This window comes from Acyrthosiphon pisum, chromosome A1 (genome assembly GCF_005508785.2).
Source record: "Acyrthosiphon pisum isolate AL4f chromosome A1, pea_aphid_22Mar2018_4r6ur, whole genome shotgun sequence".
Classification (NCBI taxonomy): domain Eukaryota; kingdom Metazoa; phylum Arthropoda; class Insecta; order Hemiptera; family Aphididae; genus Acyrthosiphon; species Acyrthosiphon pisum.
This window is the reverse complement of record NC_042494.1, coordinates 12,786,934-12,801,113: the sequence shown is the minus strand read 5'-3', so window position 1 is coordinate 12,801,113 and position 14,180 is coordinate 12,786,934. Positions and strand designations below refer to the sequence as shown.

At 29.6% G+C, this 14,180-nt stretch overlaps 2 protein-coding genes across 3 annotated transcripts; one reads left to right on the top strand and one right to left on the bottom strand.

The window, feature by feature from the left end:
• Positions 1-997: 997 nt before the first annotated feature.
• Positions 998-3,972, bottom strand: LOC100161462 (major facilitator superfamily domain-containing protein 9). Of its 2 annotated transcripts, none has more exons than XM_008182977.2 (4): positions 3,648-3,972; positions 3,404-3,471; positions 3,251-3,333; positions 998-2,268 (listed from the first exon to the last, which is right to left on the bottom strand). In XM_008182977.2, the coding sequence occupies exon 4, from the start codon at positions 2,248-2,250 to the stop codon at positions 1,078-1,080; it is 1,173 nt and encodes a 390-aa protein (XP_008181199.1). In that variant the 5' UTR covers positions 2,251-2,268; positions 3,251-3,333; positions 3,404-3,471; positions 3,648-3,972; the 3' UTR covers positions 998-1,077. The 2 variants fall into 2 exon arrangements, with proteins under 2 accessions (XP_008181199.1, XP_008181200.1); XM_008182978.3 differs by having other exon boundaries at positions 3,555-3,923.
• Positions 3,973-4,064: 92 nt separating this feature from the next.
• LOC100158672 (NADH dehydrogenase [ubiquinone] flavoprotein 1, mitochondrial) lies at positions 4,065-6,124 on the top strand. The gene is made up of 2 exons (XM_001946205.5): positions 4,065-4,210; positions 4,290-6,124. Exon 2 carries the CDS (start codon positions 4,302-4,304, stop codon positions 5,748-5,750), a length of 1,449 nt encoding a protein of 482 aa, XP_001946240.1. The 5' UTR covers positions 4,065-4,210; positions 4,290-4,301; the 3' UTR covers positions 5,751-6,124.
• Positions 6,125-14,180: the final 8,056 nt, after the last annotated feature.

Sequence of the window (14,180 nt, the reverse complement as noted above, 5' to 3'; positions counted from 1 at the left end):
AAACTATGTTCAAAATCTAATTAAAAATTATAATAAAATTAAATCGATATTATGTAACAATATAAAATCATAAAATTATGAAATCAATATATCATTTTTAATTTAAATCAGAATAAACAAATATCGACGAGTGAAATAGAAATTATAATCAACATTTTTCAGTTTGATTTTAGAATAAAACATTTTACTTACATAAAAAAAAAAAATGTAATTTACTCACTTTCACATCATTATTATGATTGGATCTTTTTTATAGATGTTTGCGCATAACTATTGTTATAATAATAATATGGGTTTATCTAAATTTGACTAGACTTGTTAATTCATTCACAAAAAAAAAAAAAAAATACAAAATATTTAATATTTATAAATTTAAATCTTTATGAACATGAGATATACTCATATAATATGTTAACAGTATATCATCTGCCTATGTCATCAAACTAAAACTAATACTAACTAATCACAGCTGTTATATTCTTAGAACATGTGATGCGCAAACGACAAACTCCACGATGTCACTAAATATCACACACAATTATAAAGTATAAGAATTTATGTACTTAAATCTAAGTGATTAAATATAATATTTACATGTATATAATACATTCCTAAATAAATCTTATAAATTATTGATGATATCACTTACAATTTTAAATAACCCATGTAAACATTCTTAATTGTTATATTATTATGAATAGTTTAAAAATTAAAATTAAATCTCACATTAAAAATATAATAATATAATAAGTGTACATAATTATATAATTTTATTTTTAAATAATAAAAATATAATTTTTGAATTGAACAAATAGATATTTTCAAAATAATAGAAAAATAGTTTGAAAATTATCTAGTTTACTTGTTTTAAATAATTTTCAGTATAAACAATAACAATATTATATAAATTCACATTTCACATATTATGGTAATATAATTAACATTAACTAAGACTAATAGCATCTTTTAATTTGAAAACCAGTACTTTGTTTTTTTCTAATGTTTTTCAAATGCAAACCAAATATTTATAATTTGCCATAGTTAGAAAGCATTGCTGTTTTCCACACACTTAATGACTTATTCAACATGAGCTTTTGATTTCTTGGTTAGACATATTGACAACACTGCTCCAGTGAATGAAAACAATGCAGACAGCAAAAATCCAGAGTTATTTCCAAACATGTCCATTGTAAATCCACATATAATTGGTGCAAGAAATCTTGCTATTGCAGCGGAACTAGCTCCTGCACCAGCAACTAGACCTTTGTGATCAGATGAAGACTGTTCATACAATATTTCATTGTTAAATCCTCTTATAAGTGTACTCGAAGCGCTGATTGGAATCATGGCTGCCATAAATATAATTAAATTTGGTGCCAAGGCTAAGCTAACAAATCCTATACCCAACATTATGAAGGAATAAAAACATTTGGTAAATGGATTTTTAGATGGAAATATTATGTTTTCTATTTTTCCAGCTGCAAAGCCAGTTATGCCACCTGTAAGTCCTTGTAAAGCGCCAGTATAACCAGCTTCTGATGGGGATAAATTGAACTTTTCATTCATAGCAAGACCAACTGAACTAAAATATGCAAACAACGCTGCAGCTCCCAACATTTTCAGCGAAAAAGCAGGCCAACATTCATTCCAATTTACTTCCATTAAATCACTAAATGGTGATGCACTCTTTCTTTCTTTCTTTGGTACAGTTGTGTTAGGAACCGTAAAATAAACAACTAAAGCGTTGATTAGAAATATTATAGAAGTATAGCACGCTAGGCTATAAAATCCTTCACTTTTTTCCATCAGATGACCACCAATAATTGGTCCAATAACAAACGAGAGAGATGAAAATCCATTCATTCGTCCATAAACTGTAGTCTGTTGGTCAGCAGGTACTTGGTCATTAACTAATGTTTTGCACAAAAGTTGTGAGTGTTTCAAACATCCTTGAATAACACGAATTACTATTATGAATATCAACGATTTCACACAGCCTAGAAGGAAATAAGCTACGGCACAAATGCATATTGTAACAATGAGTACAATCTTTCGACCATAATGATCACTGAGTGCACCAATTGGTGTGCCAGATAGGAATTGTAGAAATGAATATGTAGAACCTAGTAAGGCTATATGAAAGTGACTAGCACCTAAAGACCGTAAGTGAGTGCCCCATACTGGTATGATGAGGCTAATGCTAATTAAGTCCAAGAATACAATAGCATAGATATATGAATATTTGAACATGGCTGGAGAAAGTAGTTCCTAAAGAAAAAAACAAAAAACAGAGTTAACAATGAAATAATAAATAATAAATAATAATAATAAATAATAAATAATTTTACATTATGTATATGCAATTAACTTTTTCCTTTTCTTAGCATTGAAAAATAATATTTAAATTTAATATATTTAAGTAGTATTAATTATGTGGTTTCAGACTATTTAGAAATAGATCATTCATATGTACTTTTTTAATATTATATTTACGCAAAACTAATAACTGCATGCTAACAACTTTACAAGGACATTTCATATTAGATATAATAGAAATATATTATATTATTACATAAATGTCTTGTTATGTTGGGCCTTAAAAAAGTATATAAAACTGATATTTGTATTATGTCTATCAGATTCTTAGGAGGACACTACATCCGCACGTGTTGTCTCCGTCTTACAAATGTAAAACATACCAAAAACTGTTTTTTTCGGAACAACTATACTCCCTCTGTATTTCTAGTAGAATTGCCAAAATTCAACAACACATAGGTAAGAATTTTATCTGTGCCGTAGGGTTTTTATTATTTGGATAACACTCAGGTTACATAATTACAATTAAGGTGATGAGTTCAAGAACATTGGGTGTTTATTTTTTTTTCCATTGCATTATTAAAAACTATTGGTTAATGCTATGAAAATAATTAAAATGCTATAAGTTGTAACCTACAACATACATAAAGTTTTTCCCTATGCGCTGTGGAATTTTGGTTATTCTACTATAAATACAAAAGTAATATGGTTGCCCCACGCGAAACAGTTTTTTCTATATTGTTGTAAATTTGTAAGACGGAAACAACACATGAAGGTGTATCGTCTTCTTAAAATCAGTCTCTTGACCATTAAATATAGATCAGTGTTTAATTTTATCACAACTGTAGGATATTTGTTAATAAATAATAATATAATACACTTTAGTCGAATATAGTTAATTATATTATGATATACTTATTAGCTTTTTACTTACCCACACAAAAATATTTGAATAAGTTCAAGTCACAGGAATATTCCGGAGAAATATTTTGTTTCCAATAAGAATTTGTTTCCATCCTGAAACGTATAATGTACAAAATATTTAAAATCATTAAATTGTTCGAGTCCCTAAACTTTTAAGTCTTACAGCAACACGAAGCTTTTTATAAGCAATGGACACATCAGCAACTTCAATCATTGTTGTAGACAATCATCCTGCACAAAAACATAGAAAATCGTATTAAACAGTCAATTGAATAAAGTACCTACTCGACGAAAAAAAAAAAATTACGCCATACTCTAATAGCCGTGCACATCGGTGTTATAATTTTATTTGCTTATTAAGTAACATTATGTAAATCATATTATTATATACAGGCTGTAGTCAGTACCTATTTCGATGGTATCAAATCTCTGCCGTCTTATCGGATAAACATCACAAATTGGAAATACAAATTTACACCAATGTTGTAAGCTTGTATAATGTTTATTAATTATGATCAGTGAACGCGAGCCGGCGGCTCCCTTCATGGTCACCCACGAGCCGATGCCCATTGCCATTAAAATTATCGATTACATAACAATTTTATAAAAAAATTGTGTTCAATTTAAATGTTGGTACATAGTACCAACTTCCATGATACATCATACATATTCTGTTTATTTATTAATCAGATTGTTTTCTGTCGTATTTAATACTAAAAGTAATGACGTATTTACATTTTACATTTTTCTAGTGTTTACAAAAAAATTAAATATGACAAAAAAATTGATTCTGGGTGATAAGTGATAATATTTTTGTGTGGTAACCACGGTCTGGTTTGTTTAACCGGAACGTCAAAAGTGATAACACTATCGTCGTATCACAATTCACAGTTTCACAACAAGGAGCAATTGAAAAGGAAAAATAATTTACCATTTTCGACAATCGACGAGTTTTTTACCAGCTCGTAAGGTACGTACGTTTGCATTCGATCTACTTTGTTTGACTCGTCCGTAATCGTTTTGTTTTCATTTTTGTTTTCATTTTACAGATATTGAAAAAGATGAACGGCTCAGCTTTGGTGAGGTCAAACCTGGTGGTTAAAGGTCACGGAGGGGCTATTGGGCTACCTAGTTTGGCGTTTAAAAATGTATTGCAGACACGCCAAAACACTACTGCAGCGGCCCCTCCACCAGAATTAAAGGCGTCGTACGGTAATCTTTCAGATTCTGATAGGATTTTCACGAACCTGTATGGACGCCACGACTGGCAACTGAAGGGTGCGTTAAAACGCGGTGATTGGTACAAGACGAAAGAAATTTTGATAAAAGGTACGGATTACATTATTAATGAAGTTAAAACTTCCGGTTTGAGGGGACGTGGTGGTGCCGGTTTCCCGACTGGTATGAAATGGAGTTTTATGAACAAACCTTCTGATGGTCGCCCAAAGTACTTGGTCGTTAACGCTGACGAAGGTGAACCAGGCACTTGCAAAGATCGTGAAATTATGAGACACGATCCACATAAATTGATTGAAGGATGTTTGGTTGCTGGCCGAGCAATGGGAGCTTGTGCTGCTTATATTTACATCCGCGGAGAGTTTTACAATGAAGCTTCCAATCTGCAACAAGCTATTTGCGAGGCGTATCAAGCTGGTCTTATTGGAAAAAATGCATGCAACTCTGGTTATGACTTTGATGTATTTGTGCACAGGGGAGCTGGTGCTTATATTTGTGGAGAAGAAACAGCTCTCATTGAATCACTTGAAGGCAAACAAGGCAAACCAAGGTTGAAGCCCCCTTTCCCAGCTGATGTTGGAGTTTTTGGCTGTCCCACTACAGTATCAAATGTTGAAACAGTAGCCGTTGCACCTACCATTTGTCGTCGTGGTGGTGCATGGTTCTTGGGTCTTGGAAGACCTAGGAATTCCGGAACTAAGCTCTTCAATATATCTGGTCATGTAAACAATCCGTGTACTGTTGAAGAAGAAATGTCAATTCCATTGAAAGAGTTGATTGAGCGACATGCTGGTGGTATAATTGGTGGTTGGGATAATTTGTTGGCCGTAATTCCTGGAGGCTCATCGACACCACTTATACCAAAACACGTTTGTGAAACAGCAATTATGGACTTTGATGGTTTGGTAGCAGCTCAAACTAGTTTAGGAACAGCAGCTCTGATTGTAATGAACAAGCAAACTGATATTGTAAAAGCTATTGCTCGTTTGATTATGTTCTATAAACATGAATCATGCGGACAATGTACACCTTGTCGTGAGGGCATTAATTGGATGAACAAAATTATGTATAGGTTTGTTGACGGACAAGCTCAATCTTCAGAAATTGACATGTTGTGGGAGATTAGTAAGCAAATTGAAGGGCACACGATTTGTGCACTTGGAGATGGTGCCGCATGGCCTGTACAGGGGCTGATTAGACATTTTAGACCTGAACTCGAATGCAGAATGAAAAAGTACCAAGAGCAGAATGAAAAACAAGCTTTATCCAACTAAAAGTTTTCAATAGTATTCGCCTAACATTGGTCTACAAATTGTTAAATTGTGATTTTATCATTTGTTTCGACAAGTTTATTAGTTACATATAAATATATAAATATTAATGAAATAATTGGAAAAATAAAATGTTTTATTGATATTTATACCTCCTACTATGATAATTTGTTATTTTTTTTTTTTTTATCTATCCAAATGAGTTTTTTTTTTTTTTATCAAAAAAGTAGAATTTTTATTAAATTACAGCTTATTATAAATTTGTATTAAGTTTAATGATATTATAACTTATATAATCACACAATAGATAACACTTCTATGTATATTTCATAATATAATTATATCCAACTTGCATTAATAAACTGTTTTCAATACAATTGAGAATGTAGGTACTTAAACTCTATTTAGAATTTAGTTTAGAAAAAATATTTTCAACTAGGTTTTTTTATCTTCATAATGTTAAACAAACTTTATTATGCTAATATTATTGCAATAATAATTAAGTATAATGAATAATGGTAAGTAAATAGCATTTGCCTACCTTCATTAATTTGTTATAATTTATTTAGATATACAAACCGTGTACCAATATTGGTAAATATTATCAATATGCAATTTATTGTTTCTTACGTTCTGCTCCAATAATATTAATGTATGGTTTTTAATACTTTCAAGTATACTTAGTGTATATTATGCCAAATAATATAGATTTTACTATAGATCTATAGTATTTGATTATACTTAAACAGTTACTGAGAAGTGTATGTAAATAATTATAACAATTATAATAATCGATTCAGTAGACTTCGGTGATCTACCGATTTTTTTTTAAATATTTAATATTTCAATCACTAAAGACTAAGACATGAAAGGACTGAGTAATTTACTTTTGTAATAAATTTATAAAGACTAATTAAATAGGTCTATACTCTATTATAGTTTGTCAACATTCAATAATAGCTACCAATTATAGACCTATTAACTAATAGACAGCGCCTCGGACAGCGCTTTCCTCACCGCCCTACCTTTGGTTAATCCAGACGACATAACTGAGAGAGAAGAAAGCATATGAGTATATAGGAGAGAAAAAAAATGTTTTGCACGCTGTAACGGCCCAAACCCACTCTTTTCTCTCTCAACAATACCATCTGGTGATTTCTCTCTGTATGCGCTGTTCATTAGTTTATAGGTCCATGATACCAAACACCTTAAATCTTGATGAAGAATTGAATAATAGATTATATTATATTTGATATTTATCAACATAAGAACCACTGCTAGTGATTATGAAAATATGAAAATATAATATAATATGGAAAGAGGGAAAATTCACACAGAATTTATACATAACTATGTTCTAGAATCTAGGTTAATATGTCTATGATGTACCTAATGTCCTAATATAACACATAAACTATAGTATTTAGATTATACTAGGCAAAAGAACCAGTCAGGAAAATATGGTGTTTGTTTAGGGAACAATAAATCAAAATCTTATAAGATTTAATTAAAATGGGACAGTGGTAACCACTCTGGTGTACAGTAGGTGTCGAATATTCGAGTGGGTTACTGTAATTGATGTGTTAATTTTGAATTCAATAATACCTACCTATAATATAATATCATTGTACCTATACGAAAAACGAATCTGCGTGAGGACTGTGTCAGCCAGCAGTCTAGGATATTTTATTTTATTGATTTTATAAGGAATAACATCAGTGGCCCAACACATTTTTTTTAAATTATAACTTATAGGTACATACTTTTAAGAATGGTATACTATTATATTTTGAGGGGACTAAGCCCCCCCCCCCTATTTGCGCCACTGAATAACATAGATAGGATGAATTCATTTTTGCAAAAAACATTGTATTTGCAAATCTATCTCCCTAAAATGATTAGGTAGTGGTTTTTATCTACGGTAGGTATGAAATGTTTAAGTCTAAGTTATTAAAAATGAAAATTGTATACATTTTTCCTTTGTATCGTTAATATTTTTAAATACCTAACTCTAATAATAATTTATAAGGAACCTTGTATTAAGTTTTTTAGCTTTTTGACTGAACGAATAATTTTTTATTGAAGTTTTGAGGAAAAAACTAAAATTGATCAAAGGCCTAACCAAAATTAACACACAATTTTTTTAACAATACAATTACAATTTTAACAAATTTTCATTTTTTCCTCATTTATTTAAAAAAAGTATTTTTCAATTTCGTCCTCCCAAAAGTACCAAATAGATCCACTTTTCTACTAAAAACCTCAAACGAAGTCGATGATCAGAGCATTTTTTCTTCTAAGGATAGTAAAGTTGAGAAGTTGAAGTTGTACAAACTTTTTTAAATACCTCATCTAAACGTCTGAAATTAGTAGACTGGACAAAATAACAATAAAATCGTAATTACTTATTTTTAAGCCCTCGAGTCCCGAGTGAGACAAGAATAATATATTCCAAATTACGTATATATAGTATATAAAATATGACAAGGACAGGATTAGATTTTTGGCGGAACTGATCGTTTCTACGACCTGGTTATTGCTTACATAATATTGTGTTGTACGGCGTTATGTATAGGCAATATTGGTACATTAACGTTCAAACATTTTAACATTTGTCACTATTGACTAAGTTTACATTTAAACTATTTATTACCTATGTAATTTCAAGGTTATGGCATGTTGGTTACTTTTTTAATGAGAGAAGTGAACTTAAAGTGTCAAAATGAAAGTTAATTTTTTTGAAACTTGTAAATGTTATAAGTAGGAAAAAAAGTAAGTCATGTTTTTTTTCAAACTGAATTCCTATTTACATCTTACTTCAAATCACAATAAAGCAAAATTTGATAGAAATATACAACGTATTATTGAAAATAAAAACAAACATACGAAGTAAAAATAATTTACATATTGGAAGAGTAATTGACAGACAGTGGTGCTAAAATAGAACCATAATATTCACTGAAGTTATAAATTATTTAAGTCGTGTTTCGGTTAGTTATTTTTTGAAGATATCATCTTCGTACCAATCTCTTTGATAATTGTCGAACTGGGTTATCTGGTACCTAATGTTATTGTTCAGATATTTTAAATTAATATGATTGGGTGAGATTGTAATGTTCTATGCTAGTCATAATCTTATAAATTATAATAGTATGTTTTGTTACATTAAATTGTATTTTCAATTACTAATTTAAATTTTAAACATAGTAATATAATTAAAGTAAGTGTCTCAATTGCATCAGTCTTTTGTTTTGTTTTATCAATGTATTAGTTCTCAGCTTATCATTTTAGCTAGACTAACTTAACTTTTGTACACAAATCCTTTAACCTCTCCAAAGCGATACTCTCCAATTGTAATATTTTGTACCTTGCGACGTGTTTTGAATAATGCGGATCGTTTCATGTATTTGGCCTTTCGATCGTTAATTTTTAAGCCCATCGTTTGACCTTTTAGTTTTATAGTACAGAAAGCTTCCCTCGTGGAATTTTCATTTCTTGCCATTAATACTATATCATCTACATATGCGCAGATTTGCAATGACTTGTTAATAATGCTACTGGTTTTGATCGTATCCTTTAGAACTTCATACAGAACAATGTCGAACAGTGTGGCTGATAGGGCATCACCTTGTCCAGAAACAATGTTGAAGCAAAAAGACTTTTGCTGTTGAATTTTAAAGGGTCATAGCTATCAGTTTTACCATTTTATCAGGAACGCCTCTACCTTGGCCCTTCCCTTAACAACAGTAACAACATGACGGAAGAGATTAAAAGAAGAATCATGGCCAACAGCCACGCATACTATGCCAACACCGCACTCCTCAAATCAAAACTCCTGTCAAGGGGCCTCACTACTGCCGTCAATTTTAACTGAAAAGACCTAAAATATTGACAACATTAAAGGTAGTTAACGTTGTAGGATTTTGATTCTGAAAAAAAATTTGAACTCACCAGAAAATTGTCCATAGATCCTACGAATCACTTTATAAAAACTAAATTTTATCTTATTGTAAACTGTAATTGAAAAGTTGAAAATATCAACTTTTTCGAATCATAACTAAAATTAAAATTAATATTAAAACGGGAAAATGTTTCGTACAATCTACAGACATTTTTCTGCCGAGTTCAAATATTTTTTCAGAATCAAAATCAAACAACGTTATCTAACTTTAATTTTGTCAAAACAAATATATGTTTTTGAAAAATTCATGTAGTGAAATTGATATGGTTATCGACTTATTGACATGTGCATGCGCGTACAAGAGAGGATACCCGCATTTAATTTTACAAACACTAATAATCATTAAAATTAACACATAGATCCCGAGTGGCTATGACAAAATTAGAAATTGCCTAAATGTTGCCCCTTAAATAATGACCGTAGAGATGCCCCTTAAAGGTCACTAAGATGAAGCCTAAGTACGGACTAAGATATAGTCCGTGAGCCTAAGATGGACCCTTATCAGTCCTGTAGTACGCTATGGAGCCGAAACTTGGACACTGTCATTGGCCGACGCCAACAGGTTTAAGATATTCGAAAGAAAAATAGTTAGAAAATATATGTGAATGATAAAGCAATATGGAGGATACGAAACAACAGGGAAATAGAAACAATTTTAGAAAACGAAAACATAATGAAATGTATAAAATCACACAGGATCCGATGGCTGGGTCATGTAGAGAGAATGATTGAGGATAGAATACCCAAACGGGAATGCTTGCAAGATTGGTGGGAGACAAGGACGTCTAAGAAGCAGATTAATAAACGAAGTTAAGAAAGGTCTACAACAGATATTGATACGGAACTGGAAAAATGTAGCCAAAGATCGCGATAAGTGGAGAAGAATTGTTTTGGAAGCCAAGGGTCATTATGGCCTGAGGAGCTTATGAGAGAGGAAAAATAACGTAACTTTTGTATACGTGTCCGGCTATCTAATATTCCTATTTCCTAATATTCGAAACAATTATTATTCTTGATTTCAGTGACAAGAATGTTATAAAAGCGTGAAAATAAAAATAAATAAACAAGTAGGTCCATTAACTGATAAAGTAATTATGTAGCTTTAATAAAAAAAATAAATCAACAATAAGAATAATTACAAAGGTCAACATACTTTAATCGTATTTAGATAGGTACCTACCATATTTTTACAATCATAGTGTTTGTAATTTACGGTGTAATAAATTACAAAAATTAACAATAAATTATTGGTGTCATTAATTTGTCTAATTAAACGTAAGGTTATGTTGTACTATAGCCATATTTTATAATAATTTAGGTGTATGAATGCCTTAAAGTCGCGTATTTTGATAATTTTTCAAAGGAGTTTTGAATTTTCATCAGTAAAAAATTATAAATAAAAATTATTGATCAAGTACTGCATAATAATCATACATACAAATCGATTAAGCTATATTATAGGATTTCAAAGTGAAAATGGAAATGACGTTGACACCCCCTCCCACCTTAAAAATATGCAATTGACTCTTACCAAGACGATTGTAGTAAAACCAGTGAGATCTACTTGGTATACCCACATTACCCTATGGGGAAATATTTTATTCTTAAATACTATTTGTTTACAAACATAAAAACAAAGATAAATATTTATTATTTAAGGCATTTTATTTTTTGAATAATTATAAAAGCATACCACATTCTTCATTAATTAAATATTATGTAGTCCATGACATTAAATGTATAATTGAATAATGTATAATAATTATAATTAATTATTTAATAGTGTTATATCATACTAAATACTAAAATATGCGCATTACTACAATGTCATTGATATTTCACTAACTACAGTAGGAATAATATTTTACGATACCTATTCTAGATTTTAGTTAATTTAAAATGATTTACCCATTGCGATATCTCCTGAAATAATAATTATATCATAGATCTGTTTGTTTTTATTAGACACACAGAGACAAGGACTACACATATTTTATTTTTTAATTTAATTACATTTTTTTGGTAAAAAAGTAATATTTTTATTTTTTTATTGATGAAACAATTGAAGATGCCTAGCCATTTTATAGATGTAACCTCACTTCTACACCCTGTAGAAGGAAGAAGAAACAAAATTCGTATTTTGACAGTATCATTAAAAAAAAAGGTGGGCAAGTGGATGTCGCTCTGCTGTACAGTAGGTTACAAGTGGGTCACTGTATAATGGATAGTATTAAATTTGAATTCAATGATATAATATCACTGTATAAGAAAAACGATTCTGAGCGGAGACGGTATGTCAGTCTAGGTATAAGATATATTATATACTTATCTATGGTATTAAAAAAAAAATTGACCAATGATAGGTATCTATAAAAAATTCCAAATTAATCATATCACAATATCCATTAGGTCAGAGGTATTCACACTTTTTCATACCAAGGCTCCTTTGAGTTTTCACAAAATGTTGACGGCTCCTAAATTAAAAATGACAAAAAATCAATGTTTATAATATAATGTAATTTATATTTTATACTAATTATTTATTTACCGTATTACATGTATAAAAAAATTATAAATAAGTAGTTATTGTAGAAAAAAATATAACAAAATATTTTATGTTTAGTCTTAGGAAATAAAACTCATAAAATAACAAATCAATATTACTTATTACTAGATTTTTAGTGAGATGGATGCGCTTGCTTATGCTATATGCCATATTTAGCCAATGATTATTGTAGAGTGTATACTGTAGACAATTCAACGTTTCCCAACCGGTGTGCCTCAATGATAATAATAAACGTTTTTCGTAAAAATATTGTATTAATTAAAAATAATTTACATCAAAAATATTTAAAAATATTTATTGGTTTTCAATTATATGACGTGGCTCCCTTTGACAACTCCTCACGCACAGTTTGAATACCTCTGCATTAGGTACTTATAACGTGTTATACATCAACACAAATCGTGGTACTATCATAGCTATATAATAGTATACTTTCGAAGTTTCAAGTACCCATGAATAATATTATACAATCACAACAAAATAACTAAAATAGTTATTCCAGGTTTTTGAATATGTAATTTCGTCCAAATTTGAGCTTAAAATGACTATAAAAATAAACTGTACTTATGTATTTTTTAGATTTTTGATTATTTTAAAAATTTAATCGTGTATATAAAATGCTAATATAAACATCCAGTGGAATTTTCAAGTATCTACAGTCATTTGTTTTTTTAATTACAAGAAAATAATAAAATCGTTACTTGAGAAATCGAGTGAATATCAAATGTTGTAAAAATATAAATTTAAACGCTCATAAAAATTTAATTTAACTTGCTTGAAGACATTTTTTTTGTTGAAAAAGGTAGACGAACTTATGTGGAATCTTGTATTACATTTTCAAATCTTAGATTTAAAAAAAAATTTTTTCATGAATTTCTAACTCAAAATAATTTGCAAATTTTCGTCATTTTTACGTATTTTGTCAATATTTGAACTTTAGATGCTTATCAAAAAAATGTGACTACACTATTTTTCTTATCATTTAGCATTTTAAAATTAAAATTATGATTGATAAATGATAATATCTAAATAACAAATTTTAGATTCTGAGCGAAGCGAGGAGGCTAGTGGTTTTACAATTTTGTTAATTTATTAATTAATTTTTTATTATTCTGTATACAAAATTTCTACCAGAAGGAATGCTTCGATTTCAACATATTATAGTATCTTATATTTTACAAAATTGGATCAAGATGGTACTTTAGATAGGTAGGTCATTTTTCGATTTTCTCAATAGTTATTTAATGCGACGGGAAAAACACCGACAAATTACGAAAAACCGCTAAAAATGGTATTTTAATTATAGGTATACAATTATATTATATCATTGAATTCAAGTTTAATACAACCCATTATACATTGGCCCACTTGTAACCTACTGTACAGCAGAGTGATATCCACTTACCCGCGTTTTGCTATTTGTTTTAATTATATTTATTTAAAGTATTGAATATTGTGTCTATTTTAAAGTCAGCAAAAATAAATGTTACATTGAGGCCAAATGTAATCTTAATTATTATTTACTTAATCATATTATGTTAATTGTTGACATTGGTCCTAATATTCAATATTTCAATAGTTTTTCAAGTACAACCTGATAACTATTTAAAATGTAAAAATAAACTATAAAAATGCTTAAATGAGCACCTCTTTGAAACGTAAATTTTGGAAAATCCTTTCTTAGCGCACATCTACATAGTTTTAATAGAAGCCCGACAAAGGTACCATGAAGCATTGAAGCTATCATAATGTAGTCTCTATGTTGTACAGTCAGTCGGTCCAAATCACACATTCTGTTTTTCCCAAAATTTCCAATTTTCCACGTAACTTTTTCAATTTTTGTTTCCGTAAAAACCTTATTAATTTTTTTTTAAAAATGAGCCAAATCGGTCCAGCTATTTTAAAA